This window comes from Colletotrichum aenigma (assembly GCF_013390185.1).
Source record: "Colletotrichum aenigma strain Cg56 chromosome Unknown KSG_Cg56_contig07, whole genome shotgun sequence".
NCBI lineage: Eukaryota > Fungi > Ascomycota > Sordariomycetes > Glomerellales > Glomerellaceae > Colletotrichum > Colletotrichum aenigma.
Window position 1 is genome coordinate 1,648,567 of NW_023500913.1, and position 19,809 is coordinate 1,668,375.

Genomic DNA, 19,809 nt, shown 5'->3' on the forward strand with positions numbered 1-19,809 from the left:
TTCATTGGCTTTCCGAAGCGCATAGCCGCCCCCGGATTCTCAATGTCGGGAGCCCAAGCAGAAGCCAATACCAGACGCCCAGCCCAGGCGAGCTCAGCTCTGATCACATCACGCCAGAGACTCTGGGTCGATCAGGCAAGGTACGGATAGCTAAAGCCTAAAATGAGGCTTGGGCCTACTACCAGGGGTGCAGTGAGAGGAGATGAAATGTTTGTGCCACCATCGGCATCCCAGGGCTTCCTTTTACAGACGTATCACTTTGCTTGATTCCTGCGTCGCAGCTATGCAAAAGCACCCGAGGAGCCCAATTGGAAAAAGCAATGACGAGCAGATGATGATCTGTTGAAGGGTCCTCTGTTCCATGCCCACTCCCAGGGGGCACGATGGTCTATTGATAGATCAGGTGCATATCTTTACCCGTTGACGGTCGCAAGACGAAGTGAGGGCGATTTTGACGATCCATCGAATGACGGCAATGAACGGCAACTATGACTTATTGGTACGCAACCAAAACAAGCAGTATCAGCAACATTTGAATTGGCACCTTGCATTGCAATTGCGGGTAGCTTGCTTGCAGGTACCTTTCCTTGTACAAGTCATGTACCTCGAGCAGTACCTTACCTTGAATGTACGTACCGGGAGGCGAATCCGGCTGGATTCGATGTGGCTGGGAGGCTGCCGGAGAAGAGAGAGCAATCCCCAACAGCCAAGCAAGCAAACTCCATGTCTATGCGTCTTCTTTTTTCTGTTTCTGTCCCGTTGGCCTCCATCGAATTGGGGGTAAGAATCAGTACTCGACAGCAACTGGCTTGTCTCTTTAGGTACTCGGTCGGCTTGCACTACACGCACCCAAGCAAATTGGATCCCGACATTGAAAATGGCCCTGCGGGTCGAGTGGCAAACCACAAGACTGGGTCGCTCTCCATCGAGGGCGTCCACCTGTTCCGTTCTGCTCGATTCGACCTGGTCTCGCGACTCACTCTCTTTCTCCGTCTCCGTCCTGTTTCTTCTGTTTTGCTGCCCACCGGACACCGACCGAGTCTTCTGGTCTTCCTCTTCTCGTACTCAAGCAGTACGACATTCCGTCTCCGTTCCCGTCAACACTGGCTGGCTGTATAATGTCTGAAGTTATATCAAAAGAAACCTTACCGACCACTCTCTGGACAAGTCGCAAAGAGCCTTGCCTACTTTAGTTCGTGGCCCGGTCAAGTGGGAGGGCCACCCGACCATATCTGTGTCCCTTGCACATCTGAGAGCGGCAGCCAAGAACCGAAGAAAAAAAATCCCATCTTTTCTTCATCCAATTTGCTGCTCCTCGCTCCAGAACGGGCACCTGGCCATGCACATCAGTTCGTTCCCACCCTCAAGGATGTCCCCTTACCCGCAGCTCTCAATCCGCCTCTTCTATCATCACCCCTCGCTGCTCCTTCTTGGACCCCGTTCCACCTAGGTTGAACTGGCATGGCTGCAGCTTCCATCCGCCAAAATCGTCTCAGAGCTCTCCTCGAGCGGCTTTCGCGTCTGCGTCTGTTTCGGCACTTACACCTCGTTGATCTTAAACCCACCCCTCGCCGAACGCCACTTAACCCACTGCCTGGCCCGATTGCTCTCATCTCGTCTTGCCAGTCCACTGTCCCTCTCACTCCCTTCTCCTTAAACAGCTCGGTGTGGAACGGCACTGCCATCTCGGCCTCTTCCTGGCGGTTACCATCCGGGGGCGACGTGGACGCATACAAGCTACTACAGTACGCTGTCGCAGAAGACGTCGCCGCCTTTACCCCAGCGCGGTACTACCAGTCCGCTTCGCTCCTCCAAATACGCCTCCCGTTTCTCCCGGCTCGTCCTCGATAGCCCCCGGTCTTGAATCCTAGGACTGTCCGGTACCATCTACATAACGACTACTCATTTGAGGTCCGCGCCAAGGAGGGGGGGGAAAAAAAAAACCTTTCTCTTGGCCCATCGAAGAGCCTTGTTGCCAAAGTTGCCCGTCCAGACCCCGATATTGCTAATCAGTTGGTAAACTGGACTTCCCGGCATCTCCATTGTCTGCACTAGCCAGATCCTCGAACTTGGGTATTGGCCACCTTCCAACCGGTAACTCGTCATCTTCCCTGCGCTATCTTCTTTGGTTGTCTGCAACTGTCCGGGTCTCATGATGGCTCTTGCCCTTTTCCCTCCATAAATATCATTGGACGTCTGAGGTCAAGCCAGCCTTTGTGTTGTCTCCGTCACTTGACAATGGTAGTAGGTCTCTAACGGTCACGCCAGGAAACACTTCGCCAGACATCCCCCTGAGCTATTCTGAATGTCATTCGATCGGCACGCTCTTCACCTTACGCCTACCTTAGCTCTTCGCGTCTTCTTTCGCTCCCTCTCAGACTGCTCTCTGCGCATACTCTTGACTCGTTGAGCCCGAGTCCGGCAGTCTCCTCAGGTTGACATTGCTCGGCTTGATCCCTCGCCTCGCGTGCACTCTTCCAGCATCGGACACGTTATCCGCGAACTCTGCCGGCAAAGCTACGCTTGCCTCAGCTCCACGAAGTTCAGGTAAGAGACAGCCCCCGTTTAGTGGCGATTGCACCACCCAGACAGCTGCACATCTCCACACGATATGCATGCCTGGAATTCCCTAATCTAGCCCCTCGCGTCTCGTTTCCTCGTCCCGTCCTTTCGTCGGCAGCTCCCCCGTTACCCCAGCACCCAAGGCTACGCCGTGCCCCCTGCGTCGGGCTCTTCTCTGCATCGGCATTGGCCGCCCACACGAGCTGATCACCTTCCAGGAATTTCCATTGAGCCACATTTTCACAACTCTTCATCCTGAGCAGGGTTTACTGCCACATATACCCTGGGGCGCTCGGAAGCGTGACTTTTTATGACGGAGAAAACCCCCCCCCCCCTTTCTCCTAAAGGCTGTGCAAACTAGCCACATTGGCCACAACGTGGGCAGTCACTCATCTTCTGCAAATAGCTCAATCTCTTCTGTGGCGCTTCGAAGCACACATCCATCATATCTTTGTAATTCTCCTGCCGGGATCGCCTTAGTCAGAGTTGTCAACTTAGCAGCCAGAGGCTTGAACTAGTGCTTCGCGGAAGGTATAAACTACATAACGGACCTGCTTCTGGCGCCGTTTGGCACCGTTCGTGGGTTTCGGCGAGCTTGCTAACTTGGGCGAGACAGCTTGTGGGCGGCGTATACTCAAGTCCCAGGTTGCACCAACCACCTTACAAATGGGAGATGTTCAACCCCCACCCACTGCCACCGAGTATCCAGTCGTGGAATCTCACCAAGGCCTGAACGCTGTAGGTGCCTCGCCATATCTTCTTGATGAACAGTCAAGAATGGAAGCTCAAGGTGCAACTCTGCCGCAGTATCAGCAGCATCAACAGTACGGACCCCCGCAGCATGCCTTTTCATCCCAGCTCGACATGGCACAGCAACCCGCTCCTGGCCGCCCCGGGGCTTTCAACATGAACGGCATGGCGAACGCGCTTCCTCAAGGTTCCATGAGACACGGGCAATATTTGCCTGCTGGCCAGCAGCAACACCAACAGCAGCAACGATTCAGCCCTGCGGCGTCCTCACCGTCCATGATGCCCCAAATGCCTCAAATGGCTCCCCAGTATCCCGGCCAAGCAGCAATGCCGATGGGCAACCCGCACTACTACATGCCTCAGCACCATCAAATGCAGCATTACTATGCAAGTCAACTGTCCCCGACGCAGCAGCAGGCTCGACCAAACATGGGCTTCTACCCGAACCAGATGGTCATGAACCATCCGCAGAACAGCCACATACCCCAAGGATACTACTATCCGCCGGGTCCCTACCCTCACCAGGGGCAGGCCATGCCTAACCACATGGTCGCGGCGCAGTACCTTTCGACAACGAACACTGCACACGCCGATCCGAGAATTGTGCCGCCCATCAACGGCGTTGATCAATCTAATGTCAACGTCTCTCCAAACCACAAACTCGGCGGTCAGTCAACTCCGAAAGACTCGCAATTGCGTCTTGGTGCTCACATTTGCATAGAGGAAGGAGAGGGAAGATCTGGCATCGTTCGAGGGCCACCGAGAAAGCCGCGACAAAGCGGTAAGAGTTCACACTGTCCTCCGCCAGGCAAGGCAGAAAGTCATTGACAAAACATAGGCCATGCGATTTGGATCGGAAATCTGCCGCCCCAGACAGACCTCATGAGCCTAGTACACCACGTCTGCAAGGAAGCGAATGGACTCGAATCCTTGTTTTTAATCTCAAAGAGCAACTGCGCTTTCGCAAACTTTAAGGACGAAACAACATGCGTTACGGCGCAGCAGAAACTCCACGATTCGAAATTCCAGTCTGTCCGGTTGGTCAGTAGACTCAGGAAGAGCACGGTAGAAGGCGCGACTGGGGTAACGGCACCGACTGGTCCATCGGCGTCATCGGGATCCCAGACTCCGCACGATGTTCCTGTGCAGCCGACAGTGGTAGAAGCCTCGACTGAAGCGGCAGCTCCTGAGGCGGTCGAGACCAAACCGGCTACATCGGTCGATGCAGCACCTCAAAAGGACAAGTTCTTCGTTCTGAAGAGTCTGACTGTCGAGGACCTAGAGCTAAGCGTGAGGACCGGTATCTGGGCCACCCAATCCCACAATGAGGAGACTCTGAACGGGGCTTTCCAGGTGAGCAGAAAGTCGGGAACGCGGAAGGGTGCACTTGACTGACAATCTAGCAGTCTGTGGACAATGTATACCTTGTGTTCTCTGCAAACAAGTCAGGGGAGTATTTCGGTTACGCGAGGATGACATCGTCTATCAATGAAGACCCGGCGGCCGCGATCGAGTTCGCTCCGAAGGCACAGTCTGCGAACGATACCGACCTACCGAAGGCCATCCCAACCGAAGCCACCGATTATGCGCCGAAGGGCAGGATCATCGACGACTCGGCCAGGGGAACAATCTTTTGGGAAGCAGAGCGCGAAGATGGTGAGAGCGGCGACGAAGAGGAGGAGCAAAGCGACGTGAGCAGCAGAAAGAGTTGGAATCAGGAAGGAGATGGCACGACCAACAAGGCATGGGGCAAGCCGTTCAAGCTGGAATGGTTGTCGACCGCGCGATTGCCCTTTTATCGGACACGTGGGCTCCGGAACCCGTGGAACTCGAACCGAGAAGTCAAGATTGCGCGGGACGGTACGGAGTTGGAGCCATCCGTTGGACGAAGACTAATCGGTCTGTTCAATCGTGTTCAGAGCCCTCCGAACCCCGGGGCAGTACCAGCTGCCATGCGACCTGGGATGGCGATGATTGCAGGATATCCGCCGATGAGGCCGCAGTTCCAGCAGTGATTTGAGCCGATTGAGCCATCTCTTGCTTGAACGAATTCGTCGGGCGGTAGATGTGGTTCTCACTCAGAATTTCCTGAAAGAAAGACTTACCTTGGATCGGATATTTATGGTTGACGATGATGGTTTTGAGCATGCTTCAACGACGAGCGCATATGCGGGCCATGACGAGCGCAGAGATGGGACTTTTGGCTATACGATATTGGTCTTCAATGTACCTAATCCGACTGTCTAATTCTACGAGCAGGTACAATGTACACTAGGCATGGCCCGAGTCACGAAAAGAGAGGAGCATTTTGCTGAGACGGACAACTACAGAGACATGAAGGCGCGGCGTGAGCCGGCTTCAAGGCCAGGTCAGCAGGCTGGTGCCCGTCCCTACGCTTCATTATCAGCCTTTTCCCAACTGATTTTCCCTGGTGATATGAATGACTTGCTGCGCTACCAGAAAGAATAAAAATTGAGATGATGAGGTTGTGCGCTGCGCAGTCCCAAGACATGTCGTCGATCGACTGTGGCACTCAGGAGTGGCGACATCCACATTGTGGCTTGACCCTAGACGTCGGGAAGGGATGAACCCGGGGTCAAAGAGTCGAAATGCAAGGACAAAGTTTAATTGGAGAGGCCGCCGCTGGCATGGAGGGCACGTACCAGAAATGTCGCGATGTTGACCGTCAATTGTCCAGGTCGGCTTGCCGCTCAAGATGCGGGCCCTGTAGCAAGCGCTGCTGCGGGGAGATTTGGAGAGCCGTCGGACGCCGTGTTCGACCTGGACATGCTGCTAGGGTCAATCTGGTCTGGCTTCCGTGGCCGCTTGTGTGTGCAGCGAGGTTCGCGAATCGCAGCGCCGGTGCACCGTTACATCGTGACGGAGGAAGAGTTTCGAATGATTTCAGGGCCAAGGCGGGCTTATGCCAAACATTGACATTGACTCTCGGCTTTCGTCAGAGCATATGTGTGTGTGTGTGTACGCAGTATGTGACACACTTATTGGAAACGGGCCACTCATACCTTTCGTTGCTGGAGTAGGTGTTGGGTATTTGGGGTCCCGTTTTCCTCAACTCAAGCCTCAGTCATCAGCCTGCATTGTCTGCGCCGGACGTTCCGTCCCAATGGTCGCACTAAGTAAACGCCCATGATCGAATTGAAACCAGCTGAGCGGCGTCACGAGACGACTGAAAGGAGATGTAAGGTCTAGACCCCTCATCTCCGGAGGACATCTCTCTCGGATGGGCAGAGGAAGACGTGGAGAGGGTGAGAGATGGAAATCGCCCAGTCCAGGCCTCAGCAGTACAGGGGTCCGTCCAAGAGAGCCCGTCTGATCCAGGAACTGGATATATGATTGGTCAGATACTTCTTCATGGACAGGTCGCACAGCGGCAGTTAAGCGGGGCCCCGGCCTAACGCCGAAACTCTAAATCCTGGGTGGGCGACGAAAGGCAGGAAACATTCTCCCGGGATCTATCTGTTTAGGTCGGGTACATATAGCATCAATCAGAATGCGCTGTTGATGAACTACAGAGCAGAACCGAGTGCTGAACGACCAAGCGTAAATGATGAAATGATGCGGACTTTGCCAATTGTGTTACTTTTAGTGGCATTTTCTTGCCAGGTGAGCCTTGATGCGAGAACCACGGTTGTGGAAGGTGCTGGAAGCTTCCACATGCTTCCACACGTAGAAGCACCTCGAAGCGTCTCGTGAAGCCATCGCCATATGCTTACCCGATAGAATCCTACCAGCAGGTTTCCATACACATTCGCGTCTCTTCCGTAGCACCCGAGCTGTTTCCAGAATGACCTGGCGATGATGACATGCTACCTTTCAGCGATGATTCCGGAACTGTGTCGAAGGCTTGGTAGTGCCTGCCTCAAGTGTATAAATCGACCGACTTGATCCCCATCTAGAGGACCTTTTTCTCCATCAGAATAACAACAACAAACAACAACAACAACAACAACAACAACAACAACTTCCAAACACCCTGCGACTCAATTCGCTTACAACTCAAAACCCAAACAAAATTCCAAGTGCAACTCTTTCACATCACAACCTACCCAACACGATCAAAATGGCCGCTTTCTTCCCCCGCAACTTCTACAACTCTGACGCCTCCTTCACTCCTCTCTTCCGTCTTCTGGAGGACTTCGACAACTATTCCCGCCAGGGCGGTCAGAACGGCACCACCCGCGGCACCCACCGCAACCACGTCCCGACCTTCCAGCCCAAGTTCGATGTCCGCGAGGTCGAGGATGCCTATGAGCTTCACGGCGAGCTCCCCGGCTTGAAGAAGGAGGACGTCTCCATCGAATTCACCGACCCCCACACCCTCCATATTCGGGGCCGCGTCGAGCGCTCCTACACCGCGGGTACTCCCCCCGCTGGTCTCCTCCAGCAGAGCAATGAGATGAGCGGTGCCATCACCGACGGCCAGGAACGCCCCCGCTCCGCGCACCAGGCCACTGTTGAGGACGATGACAACGAAACCAACTCCACCGCCCAGCCCACACCGGCCACTACTGTCGCCGAGGTGGACAAGAGCGGCAAGCAGCAGCAGAAGCAAGAAGGCCCGGTCGACAACGCCAAGTACTGGGTCTCGGAGCGCAGCATCGGCGAGTTCAGCAGGGTCTTCAACTTCCCTGGCCAGGTCTCGACCGACAACGTCTCTGCCAAGTTCACGGACGGAATCCTCACGATCCGTGTGCCCAAGGCTCCCAAGCATGAGACCCGCCGCATCCAGATTGCTTAAGCAAGCCCTTCGACTCGACCAAAAACACTCTTCCTTACGAACACTTTACGATTCTTGTACAATGGTAACAATCATGACGGCTAGAAATTCCGGGGTTTCGGAAACGAGATTGCATTAATGATCCTACAGCATGGCTTGGTGTTTCGGTCCTTCTTCATAGCACCAAACTGATGGAAGCGCTCTTTACTGGCTTGTAGATAGCAACTGAAATCAAACTTATTTTTTTTTAACGAAACCTGAAAGGTTCAAATCGAGAGATTGCAGGAGACGTGACCGTTGGATGGGGACGGGAAGGTCTAGACGGCGGAGTGCAATAGACCAGTTCTAATGACAAACAACACCACAAGCAGGCGATGCTGCCTGAATTCGTGTAAGCAGATGAATTATTGACTTTGCTCCAAATCTAAACTTCCGTCAGTGGCCAACGATATTAGCGTGGTGGAGACGCTAAAGCCAGGCAACAAGTGGGGCCGATTCTTGACTGAAGCCGGAGAGCGCACGTGAGTTGGTGTGGCACTTTCCTTGCCACTTCCTCGACGCGTCTTAAAACCCGCGTCGCCCACACAACATAAGCTCAGCGCCGCGAAGGACCCTTATCTCACCTCCGACATCGTGGTCTACACACACGTCAATCGATTCAAGCGCAGTCCAGGTCTTCCCAAGTCACAATGGCCGAAGCCGACGGATATGATGAAAGCAATATGGGCGACGAGAGCCAAATGACTGGCCCTGGCGCGCCCACGCCACTGACCGCTCTTGAGGTATATCCTTACTGTGAGGCATTGCCGACTCAAAGATATTGACTCTTGGTAATTAGGGAATCGCCGGGTTGACCAAGCGCGACATTCAGCTTGTTGTTGATGGCGGTTACAACACCGTGGAGTCCGTCGCGTACACCCCACGTCGAGTCTTGGAGCAGATCAAGGGTATCTCGGAGCAAAAAGCCACCAAGATCCTTGCTGAAGGTTGGAATTCTCATAGGGAAATGTGCGAAGTATTAATTCTGACATATCTGTAGCCTCTAAGCTTGTACCAATGGGTTTCACTACTGCCACAGAAATGCACCAACGCCGAAGTGAGCTCATCTCTATCACTACGGGTTCCAAGCAGCTGGATACACTTCTTGCCGGTGGTATCGAGACCGGGTCGGTGACAGAGCTGTTCGGAGAGTTCCGTACAGGAAAGAGTCAGATCTGCCATACCCTGGCAGTAACTTGCCAGCTTCCATTCGACATGGGGGGTGGTGAAGGCAAATGCTTATACATCGACACTGAAGGCACGTTCCGACCCGTCCGTCTGCTGGCCGTCGCCAACAGGTTCGGCCTCTCCGGAGAAGAGGTGCTGGACAATGTGGCGTACGCGCGCGCCTACAACTCGGATCACCAGCTGCAACTTCTCCAGCAGGCGTCTGCAATGATGTGCGAGACGCGATTCTCGCTCCTCATTGTCGACAGCGCGACTGCTCTGTACAGAACCGATTTCTTGGGCCGTGGCGAGTTGTCGTCCAGACAGACTCACCTTGCGAAATTTATGCGCACCCTGCAGCGTCTTGCCGATGAATTTGGAATCGCTGTGGTCATCACCAACCAGGTCGTTGCGCAGGTTGACGGTGGACCGAGCGCCATGTTCAACCCTGACCCGAAGAAGCCCATTGGCGGTAACATTATCGCGCATGCCAGTACCACAAGAATCAGCTTGAGGAAGGGCCGTGGTGAGACTCGTGTCGCCAAGATTTATGACAGTCCTTGCCTGCCGGAGAGTGACTGTCTCTTCGCGATCAATGAGGATGGCATTGGAGACCCAAGTCCCAAGGACCTGGAGAAGGACTGAGTACTGTCTGTTTAGCAGTTGGCAGTTGTATCAGTATGGATCTGGGCCACGATTCGGTTACGCGCACATGAGTGAGGTTTTGTTAACTCCCCAGTTGGCAGGAGGTGGCATGCATGGTTGTTGGCGTTGGACGGCATATTGTTTTCCTGGAGTTGTGGTGATTCTGCTATTACTCGACAGGAGAGTATCGAGATGTACCATTTGCTAGGTAGACGAGATTTATGGCACAAAATACGTAAACAGAACAAAGTTCGAAGTCATTCTCGACGCGCAAGTATCCTATCGTGACATAAAGACTTTCATGGATATGTCCAAAAGGCGGACAAGCTTCAACGTTGCACTGTGCATTGACAAACCGCACTGTCCAACGACACTGTAAAACAGCTGGTTGCTGTTTTGGGACTAGCCCCACCAACGCGCTTGGAGCCTGGCAAAGTGAAATTCCAACATCTCGAATCGCGACGAACTTTTGCTGCAGCATCAGATTGTTTGATGCGCCGAGCCCGACTCGCGACTCCAGCGGCCTCTTTCTTTCCCCCGAAGGTGTGAGAGGTCTTGATGAATTAGGTCCGCGCGAAGAAAGATGGATTCCGCAGACACGCAATACCTCTACCGAGAGACTCGTCTCAACCTCGAAGCGGCTTCTACGTCGTCTATCGTCAATATCCGCGTTCCCTCGCTGACATCCAACGGCAGAGGCGCAACTCGCAGACTGACCAACGGGAACAGCGGCAAGAATGTGAGCGAAGATGAGGTGGCTTTCCGACTTAAGAACCTCGCTGCTGCCTCGTCGGTCTACCACAGAAAATGGCACGATGCACCGCGCAGCTTCCTCTGGAGGTTGCTCGAGGACGGCTTGGTATTGAGCCTTCGTGTGGTCGATACCTGTCGCCAAGAAAAGGCGGCGGATGCGCCCCTTACGCTCACCTTCAGATTCTCGGTACCGGTCCAACCGTCCTGCATCGCCTTCGCCGACCCCCGCGAACACGATGCGCTCTCGATGTTCGTCCTCGACGAGTCTAACTCTCTCTACACATTTACTCTACGACCCGATTTTTTCAGGAAGCGCTCCGCGATTGAGACTGGTCCAGGCGATGCTTGCAAGGCTTACCAGCCAAAGGTCTTCGGCCTGAAGCATCCGCACCGAATGGTCGCAGCAAGCCCCGATCAGGTTGTCATTTCCCTCTACGATGGTGGCCTTGTGAGGCTCGATAAGAACAAGGCTCAAGACTGTATGTGCCACCCCATTGTGCTGTTGATATTCCTCATCCTGACATCCTACAGCCGCCAGCAACCCGTGGAAAGAGACGATCTATAATTCCCAAGGTTGGGCGCAGGGAATCCGCAACTTCCTCCCTTTCAAGCAGAACAACTCTATTCGATACCACAACATGTCCATGGACGCCAGCGCGGCCACATCGATACAGGTCACGGACCTGGGCTTGGATGATGCTGCCTTCCTGTTTACTGTCTGCCTCGACCACCGCATGCGGATTTGGAACTTGCGGACCGGACAAATCCTTTTCACCGGAGACATCCTGAACGCTGACCGCAACCCTCAAGAGATGGGCAAGTGGCAGATTGATCCATCTCAATCAAATCTGCTGCAGCTCGTTGGCGATGGTGCCGGTAAGAGGATGTGTGCTACCTATTCGCCTATCGGTGCCGGAGAGTTCAAGTTCTGGAATATCAAGGCTCATGATACCGAGACCGTCTACGTAGAGGATGCATTCCCTGAGACACACTTGGTCCCGTCTTCACCGTCATTGTCGGATGTCTGGACCCTCGCAGATTTCGTTCTTTCCAGCCCGTCGGATGGTGGTGTTCAGTTGTGGACGTTGTGGAAGAATAACATGACCTACCGGGTCCAGGAGTTGGAGCTCGATATGGACAATATTGGAGATTCTTGGGAGACTGAGTGGAACTCCGTGCACATCGATACGACATATCCAGCAGCGCAGGTCTCGGGCCCGTCGGACCCAACAGATACAACTGAGAAATGGCTGGAGCTGATCTTAGCACCTGGCCGTTTCACAAGAGCTACCTTGGAGACGGCCCTTTCAATTTACGAGAAGGGGCTGGGAGCCCAAAAAGACAGCGGATCGAGGGGGCAAAGGGGCTTGGCGGAGTCTATCTGTTCCGTTCTCGCTTCTACAGCATCTCTGGATCGCAACTCAGCCGGTGGCATGGACTATGAGCAATTCCGTGCGAGCAGCGAAATCCAATGGCGGAGATTCTACAGACTGCTGATTGAGCTAGACAAGCAGCGTGGCGAGGCGGTCTCTCTGATTCTCGATTCGGACACAGATATGACCTGGGTAGTTTGTGCCGATGCTGTGTCTGCCATCAGAGAATGCAGCTCACTCGAACGATTATACTATAACCTTTCGCGCCCAGACGAAGGATCAGAGCGGACAGCGACTCTAATTTCCACGGGAATCAACTTTGTTGACACAATTTCTGACAATATCCTGCAAGTCTGCAACGCGGCGCTGCGCCCTGAAATTTTTGAGGAGACGCCGAGGACGGATTACGAGCGGATTCAGTACATGTTCGACACCACCGCCATGTGGCGAAGTGTAAGCGAGGAGGATTGCGCGCAGGTCATTGAAAGCCTGGGGCAAAACTACAGCGGTGTGACGATGGAGCTGTACAACAGCCTCGCTGCCTTGATCGCCGCCAGCGTAGAGTCAGGAAGCCGCAAGACCCGGCAGCCTCTCACTGACTTTGGAAGAAAACTGATTGTCAAGGCTGTTCAGGAAACAATCGAGCTCCAGTGGAAGGTTGTCTTCAGTCAGATCTTACTATTGGTTCACATGGAATTCGACTGGGAGCAAGAGGAGGACATGCTATCCAAGCGATTCGATATTGGCAACGTGTTTCGCCAGTTGCTCGAGTCCCTCCGCAGGTTAGAGCTGCTTAGGTGGCTTTCCAAAACCGAGATCACAGTTCCAATTGGAAACAAGCACGAACGCAACGGCTCCTTCTCTGGCTCGCCAAGCGCCACCAAGCGATCTGGCGAGGAGACCCAAACCATCACCGCTTTGGAGGGCAATGTAGGACACCTCCTGGGCTTCGTCGATGGCAAGAACGAGCTTTTGGCCTCGAGCATCACAGATATTGTCAACGATTTGTGCGCATCAAACAGCGACATTGAGGTGTCACCTACCCTCATTCAATGCTCCTTGATCAGGAGAGAACGGGCCGATTTGGCCCTGGAGCTAAACCCCTTCTGCAGCCAAACGCCTTTCGCCATTTATATCCAGGGCCGAGTCTCCCTTGCCCTCAAAGATTTTGCATCAGCCGCTATTCATTTCCGCAAGGCGGCCATTGGAATGAGTACGCTTGCGGCGTTCTTCTTACCTCGTTCTTTGCTGACATGTACATTAGGTGTGAAGGATGTTGATGTCGACCGCCATAGCAGTGGTCTCCTGGACGACACGGAATGGAACCTGCTCAACAAGGGCCCTGCCCGTTATTATTGTCACACCGTGGCCCTGTTTGAGAAGGCCAAGGCGTACTCTTATGTTATCGAGTTTGCCGGTCTGGCTATTCAGTACTCTCACGCCAGCCCCGAAGCTGCATTGGTGCGAAGCGAGATGCTTAGTCGCCAGTTCAACGCAGCCACAGTGCTCTCGCGCTTCGATGTTGCTCACGCCAGCCTACTTGCCATGAAGGACAAGGCAATGCAGCACTCGTCCCTGCGCAAGCTGGTGGACAAGATGTGCGAATCTTATCACAACAAGGAACTAATGTCGCTACCCTTCCCTGGGCTGTCAGACTCCATCGATGAGATTTTGTCCCAGAGATGCAAGTCGACGATGGATGTACTGAGCGGCATCCCTTACCACCAAATACTCTACTCCTGGAGGATCAAGCACAACGACTATCGTGGCGCGGCCACGGTCTTATTGGATCGCATTCAGAAGCTGCAGTTCGCCGGCGAGGGTGACAAGTTCATTGGGGAGGACATCCTGGACACACCCATAACGAAGCAGTACCTGCTGCTCATCAACGCCTTGAGCTGCGTTGACCCGAAGCAAGCCTGGATCTTCTCAGAGGAATTGCCGCCTCCCAACTCGAGGGACGGCAACTTCCAAGGCAAGCGCAAGGTCGTCACGCTGCCAGACTTACGCAAACAGTACCAGGACGAGCTGGACAGAATCGCTGCCATCCAGAACAACCAGTTCGGATTCGAGGCGGACGACGCTATGGACATTTTGTAAATGGATGAATGACAAAAGGCAGACCCACAAGGCACGGCGATGGCGGCAGAGAGCATGTACAAATAACCAGAATCTTTCCGGATAAGAAGACTTCGGATACAGCAGATACCTCACGAATTGCATGGATTGGGCTTTGGTATTTTCGATGGAAGAGAAATAATTTCATTTTTCGTCTCAGTCAGACCCAGCTTCTTTACCCCAAACGCCGTGACATATGCTAAAAGTGCGTGACCACCGCTGGTTATTATCATACTTGCAGCATTGCAACACAGTTCTACGCTTGCGAGGGCTGTGGCATCAGCTTGGGGTTCTCGGGGGCAGCAGCCATGATCATAGTTTGACCTTGGGCTGCGTCCGGTGCTTGGCGGTAGAGAATGATTTCGGACTGTTTGAAATATCTTCGAGCATCTTCCAGAGGTTAGCAGAGGATTGGCCTGCTGCAGCATGCGCGCGGTCTCCTTACCTTCGTCAATGAGAACCAAGCTGAGGTAGTACCTGGTCGAAAACTTCTTGTTTACATCGCGGAATGTAGGGGTCAAGTCGAAGCCTCCAAGGAAGAGACGAATAGGGATAGTCTCTCCTCTGGACGGGGATCCGTCCATGATCTGCAAGCAACAGTCAACATCTATCCGCATATCTTGGAAATAGAGCCACTCACCTCGAAGCGCACCAAGGTCTCACTTTCGTTGTACTGGTTCGGCGCTGCGCCCGTCGTCTCCCTCCTGATAATGGACAGTTCCATATGTTTGATCTTGAGTCGGACGAGAAGGAAGTATATACGGCCAACAATGACGTCCTTAAGATGGTACTTGCTCTTGGAGTACTCAAACTCAATGTGCAGACAGTCCTCAATGCCGACGTCCATTTTGATGGATGAGTTCATCTCAGGGGGTATGCGGTACGAATAGACCCAGATATCCTTCTCGCGGATGACGTCGGCCATGCGGCGAGAGACCGTGACGCGGACGAAGTAGCGGAGCTTGACATTGATGCCATTGTACGACTCATACTGCTTCTCGACGTTTTTGAAGTTAAAGTCGAAGGTTTGAGGGTGCTGCAGCTCGCCTGGCGCCGCGAGCTCCTGGACGAGGGAGAGGAATTCGTAATGGTTACCACGGTCGAAGAACATTTCTATCGAAGAGATGTGAGTTTCGAATGTTCCAATGACGCGCAAACATGCGCAATCAGCAGAATCACCAGTTACATACCTATCGTGCCGATGAATTGGACCTTGATGCCGGTATGCTCTAGTCGCTTGCCGTCCTTGGGTCTGATGGTCACGGCGCCCTTGACAGACTCGCCGTCCATGTACAAAGGCGCTTTCTCGCGCCTGTTCTTGTCGAGCTTGACATCGACCATGGACCGCTCGTCGGCGTCCTCTAGCACGATGTCGATGTCGACGGGGGTCGAGAAGAAGTACGACATCTTGGCTTCGGTGGTTACCCGGATCCCGCGCGATTACTCCGTTTCGGGGATGCCTGATGGCTGGGATATATGCGGGCAAGCCAATTGTGGTGACCTCCTGCTCGGATCGGTTTCGTGGTTGATATGGCCGGGGCGATCGAACTCGGTGGTGGTCTTGGAGGAATAGCGTTGCTGACGTACGTGCATTCAATATCGCTGCTGCTGCTGCTGCTGCTGCTATTGCGCCGACCCATCCAGCTATCGGAGGTGGGCTGGGAGGAGCTCCCGGGCGTGGCCTCTCTCATTGGACAGATGCCACACGTGACAGTGCCAGGCAGTCAACATTGCTAGAGAGGCTAGTCTGGTCAAGATGTGGCTGAAGCTGGCCGGCTGCCCCACCAAAGGAGCGCAATGTGGCGTCGCCTCATAGTCCAAGTTGCACTCTTTACGTTGACGCTCGAGCCAGGTAAGTTGGGGAAGTCGCTCCCACTCGACTCACGTGCATGCGAGCCCTACCTTCCGAAAATAATCCCACAGCGAAATTCGACTTACGCCCGGCAAACTCTTTGGAGATCCGACCCTCAACGCCCAACGATACCCTCACAGACCAGTCGCCAATCGCCCAGCCGACAACCCCCCCGACGTCAAGATGAAGTACATTCACTCCCAGGAGTCCCTTGACATCCCCCAGGATGGTATGTGAACACCGTTGTCGTTGTCGTCGACAGAACGACTCCCGAGAAAAAGCCACGCAAACAAATACACAACCGTCGAACTCCACGGCCAATATGTGTGGCCCTGCGAGCTCCGCCGGATTCTGAAATTTGGGACACGAAATACTCTCTCCGCATCCGCTTATTCTATCTCTACGTCTCTTCAATGCCGGCCATGCTCTGCGCTCGTGCGCTGGGGAAATGCGACGTCAGGAAGAGCGATAATGGGATCGGCGGGGACGGAGAGGGTGTTTGGGTTGAAAAGTTTTAGACTGTGGATGAGCTCGAAAGGAGCAGTAGTGGCAGGCAATTGAATGCGTGCTGACTTGGATTCTCCAACAGTCAAGGTTCACATCAAGTCCCGCGTCGTCACCGTCGAGGGCCCCCGTGGTAAGTCTTACACATGCATCTTTTTCACCCTCTTTCGCGTTGTTGGCCAGCCACAGAGCAGCCGAAGTGATTCCGTCACGCAGCTAGAGAGGGTATCTGTCTTCTTGAGGAAGCCATGGGCTGACCAGATCAACAGGCAAGCTGGTGAAGGATCTCAGCCACTTGGCTGTCAACTTCTCCCAGCCCCAGAAGGGCACCATCAACATTGAGATCCACCACGGCTCAAGAAAGAACGTTGCCACTCTCCGCACCGTCCGCACCCTCATCAACAACCTGGTTGTCGGTGTCACCAAGGGCTACAAGTACAAGATGCGCTACGTCTACGCCCATTTCCCCATCAACGTCAACGTTGAGAAGAACTCCGAGACTGGCCTGTACGAGGTTGAGATCCGGTATGTATCAATGCACCCTTTCATATAGGCATTGTCGTACTGACTCTCAATTAGCAACTTCATTGGTGAGAAGCTCGTCCGCCGCGTTGTGATGCGCGCCGGTGTCGACGTCGAGGTCTCCAAGGCCCAGAAGGATGAGCTCGTCCTCTCTGGCAACTCTCTCGAGGCCGTCTCCCAGTCTGCTGCCGACATCCAGCAGATCTGCAAGGTCCGCAACAAGGATATCCGTAAGGTATGTTGTAACTTGAGTTGAACCCTCAGAAACCCCAGCATGCTAATACTGATCTAGTTCCTTGACGGTATGTACGTCTCTGAGAAGGGCAACATTGTCGAGGACCAGTAAACGCGACATTATCACGCAATGTGTGATGGTCTAGTGTTTTCGAGACCCTCGGTCTCTGCGGGAAATAAAAAAACTTCTGGGTTCTGGTCTGGGTTCTTATGACAAGGAGTGGCCGGGGTTCAATCATTTGCAGGCACAGCATAGCACCCAAAAAGATGGTGTCGTGTGAGTGTAGCACAGGGCTATACCATCAAAAAGCAAGAAGACGCACCAGCTCGCTTATGAGCGGTTTACTAAAATACTGCCTTTTTCAAGTCTATATGCATGAAACGAATTGGCGTTTATTGGTGAAAGGATACCTCTTCAAAAGCCACATGCCCTTCCCTCGCTTCGTATCTGGTGCTTGGTGACGAGAAGGTATTCTGCGCGAGCGCAGGCTGACTGGGCCACGAAGAGTTCGTTTTTGGCATTCGCCAGAGGCTAGGCGATGCGGGAAAGCATTCCGCTCTTTTGTAGGACACAATGTTATCGCAGACTTTGGCCCCAGTTTCGTATATTCATCTGAACATGGCTTCCAAACTCAAGTTCAAAGCAAACAATATGGCCTTCGCAAAAAGTTTAAAGTCAATTCAGTATGACGGAAACCTTTCGCCTGATGCATTACGGTGGCTTGTCAGCTTACGAGCTTACCACCAAAAGTTTCGTCTATAACACTTGAATCGTTCTGACATCGTACATGCTATGCTTGGGCTATGTGTGTGTGGTATGGAACGCGCCAAGAAAAACTTCGGAATCGCTCGAAAGGAGAGAGCCGCCATGTCCAAGAGATCTTCTCTCACACCCCTTTTCGTCGTCGTCTTCGTCTCCTTCGTCTCCAAACCCATCATTCCACCCCGTTTCGTCGTAATCGTCCCAATCTCGCGTTCGTCTCTGAAATCAGCGTTCCTCTTCGTCGCCGAATGTTTCATCTCTCATGCTGTGATGTTGTTGTCTTGTGCCCTTCTGGTGTCACACTCAACAACCTAAAGCCAAATTGTGATTTGTTCCCCCTTAAACGCCGGTTGAAAGTAGAGAAATAATACCAATTTTTGTACGTCCGAAGCATGTTCAAGCCTCAAAAACAAAGCCGGTCAAAGAGACATTCGAAAGCACATGCATCTTGGCGAGTCTCGAGAAGAACTCAGTTTTCTACCGCCGTGAGTGCCGCGTAGTGCGGGTGCCACGCGTGTGGCCCGTTCGGTGAGTTCTTCCCCCAGAGCTTGAACTGCCTAGGTAGGAGGTCAGATTCGATCTAGTCCGAGAATCCCATGAAGACTCACTGGGACTTGTCCCCGTGTAGGAGTAATACGAGTCGGTGTATGTTGATCGCTCGGGCTTGCGTGCGGGTTTGTCCTTCTTCATGTTCAACAGAGCCGCCATGGTTGCGGCCGCGGCGCCGAGACCCAACCACTTGGCGCCCTCCTTCTTCTCTTCCTTGCGACGAGAGGCAGATGCGGGGCGGCCCCCGCCGAACCAACCGCCGTGAGATGGGCGATGAGAGTGAGCCGAAGGCATGCGGCTGCCATGACGCGAATATCTCTCTTCGACAACCTCGACACGCTCGCGACTGCGTTCCTTCTTCTTGCCACCAAAGATGAGGCCCCAGAGACCACGGGCAATGCAGCAGAAGCAGAGCAGCATGAGCAGGCCGAGACCAGCGAGCGTGCCGATGACGATGCCCGCAATGGCGCCGCCGCTCAAGCCACCGCCAGTACCTTCATCGGCGATTGGTACCGCGGTTCCGGTTCCCGTTGCCGTCTGGGATGCGAACGTGCCAGTGGCCCCGGTGCTGGTGACCCTGTAAGGAGCAGAGAACTGTGTCGTGATAGGAACGCCGTTAGAGGTGATTGTTGTGATGTCCCAGCCCTTCTGGGCGCATTGGCCAGAGTAGGCGCAGTACTGGTTAGAGGCACAGCAAATGCTGCCGCACGCCGTCTCTCCGTCGTTCTGAGGAACGCAAGTCGCGCCGGTGCTGCCTCCTCCCGACGCCTTTGTCGTCTCGGGCCAATTGGTGGTGACTGTGCTCGTGAAAGTGTTCGTCTCTGTCCATGTTGTAGTGTAGATGCCATAGCCTCCGCCGCCATTGACTGTGCTACAGCCAGCAATGTTGTTAACGGTGTAGCACTGCTCGCCAGAGCCGCAGCAGTACTGAGAATCAGCGCCACATCGCTGGACACAGTCGCGTTTCATGAACTTATCACCAAGCTCGTAAAAGAGGTTGTTGGCGATGTTTTGCAAAGGATACGGATGGGCGAGAATCGGAGTGGGGGCGGAGGCCAAAAGAACAAGGCCGGCGGCGACCCAAGAGGCCGCGCCCGATTGCTTGTTCCGGCCCATTCTGACGGAAGGCGCAACGCGGCGTGGTCGTGGGCCAGGAATGTGAAGAGCCGGAGAAAAAAAACCGGCAGGAGGAAACACTGGCAAATCGCGGCCGACGTTTGCAGCGGGATGTGTCGCGGAG

The 19,809-nt window shown here is 53.8% G+C and overlaps 7 protein-coding genes across 7 annotated transcripts; 5 read left to right on the top strand and 2 right to left on the bottom strand.

The window, feature by feature from the left end:
* Window positions 1–3,339: 3,339 nt before the first annotated feature.
* Window positions 3,340–5,327, top strand: CGCA056_v010710 (Zinc finger CCCH domain-containing protein 45; the record flags this gene model as incomplete). The annotated part of the gene is made up of 4 exons (XM_037325957.1): window positions 3,340–3,979; window positions 4,034–4,093; window positions 4,151–4,665; window positions 4,719–5,327. The coding sequence occupies 4 exons, from the start codon at window positions 3,340–3,342 to the stop codon at window positions 5,325–5,327; spliced, it is 1,824 nt and encodes a 607-aa protein (XP_037175976.1).
* Window positions 5,328–7,393: 2,066 nt separating this feature from the next.
* hsp30 (30 kDa heat shock protein) lies at window positions 7,394–8,071 on the top strand (the record flags this gene model as incomplete). The annotated part of the gene is made up of 1 exon (XM_037325958.1): window positions 7,394–8,071. The coding sequence occupies one exon, from the start codon at window positions 7,394–7,396 to the stop codon at window positions 8,069–8,071; it is 678 nt and encodes a 225-aa protein (XP_037175982.1).
* A 668-nt stretch (window positions 8,072–8,739) lies between these two features.
* rhp51 (DNA repair protein rhp51) lies at window positions 8,740–9,901 on the top strand (the record flags this gene model as incomplete). The annotated part of the gene is made up of 3 exons (XM_037325959.1): window positions 8,740–8,832; window positions 8,889–9,036; window positions 9,090–9,901. The coding sequence occupies 3 exons, from the start codon at window positions 8,740–8,742 to the stop codon at window positions 9,899–9,901; spliced, it is 1,053 nt and encodes a 350-aa protein (XP_037175412.1).
* A 583-nt stretch (window positions 9,902–10,484) lies between these two features.
* On the top strand, window positions 10,485–14,127 carry NUP120 (Nucleoporin NUP120; the record flags this gene model as incomplete). The annotated part of the gene is made up of 3 exons (XM_037325960.1): window positions 10,485–11,133; window positions 11,186–13,240; window positions 13,292–14,127. The coding sequence occupies 3 exons, from the start codon at window positions 10,485–10,487 to the stop codon at window positions 14,125–14,127; spliced, it is 3,540 nt and encodes a 1,179-aa protein (XP_037176072.1).
* A 274-nt stretch (window positions 14,128–14,401) lies between these two features.
* On the bottom strand, window positions 14,402–15,552 carry vps26 (Vacuolar protein sorting-associated protein 26; the record flags this gene model as incomplete). The annotated part of the gene is made up of 4 exons (XM_037325961.1): window positions 14,402–14,535; window positions 14,591–14,732; window positions 14,786–15,258; window positions 15,336–15,552. The coding sequence occupies 4 exons, from the start codon at window positions 15,550–15,552 to the stop codon at window positions 14,402–14,404; spliced, it is 966 nt and encodes a 321-aa protein (XP_037175989.1).
* Window positions 15,553–16,180: 628 nt separating this feature from the next.
* Window positions 16,181–17,369, top strand: RPL9B (60S ribosomal protein L9-B; the record flags this gene model as incomplete). The annotated part of the gene is made up of 5 exons (XM_037325962.1): window positions 16,181–16,226; window positions 16,587–16,634; window positions 16,771–17,026; window positions 17,081–17,258; window positions 17,316–17,369. 5 exons carry the CDS (start codon window positions 16,181–16,183, stop codon window positions 17,367–17,369), a joined length of 582 nt encoding a protein of 193 aa, XP_037175789.1.
* A 1,120-nt stretch (window positions 17,370–18,489) lies between these two features.
* On the bottom strand, window positions 18,490–19,685 carry CGCA056_v010716 (uncharacterized protein; the record flags this gene model as incomplete). Its single annotated transcript, XM_037325963.1, has 2 exons — window positions 18,490–18,497; window positions 18,629–19,685. 2 exons carry the CDS (start codon window positions 19,683–19,685, stop codon window positions 18,490–18,492), a joined length of 1,065 nt encoding a protein of 354 aa, XP_037175414.1.
* Between the last annotated feature and the right edge of the window lie 124 nt (window positions 19,686–19,809).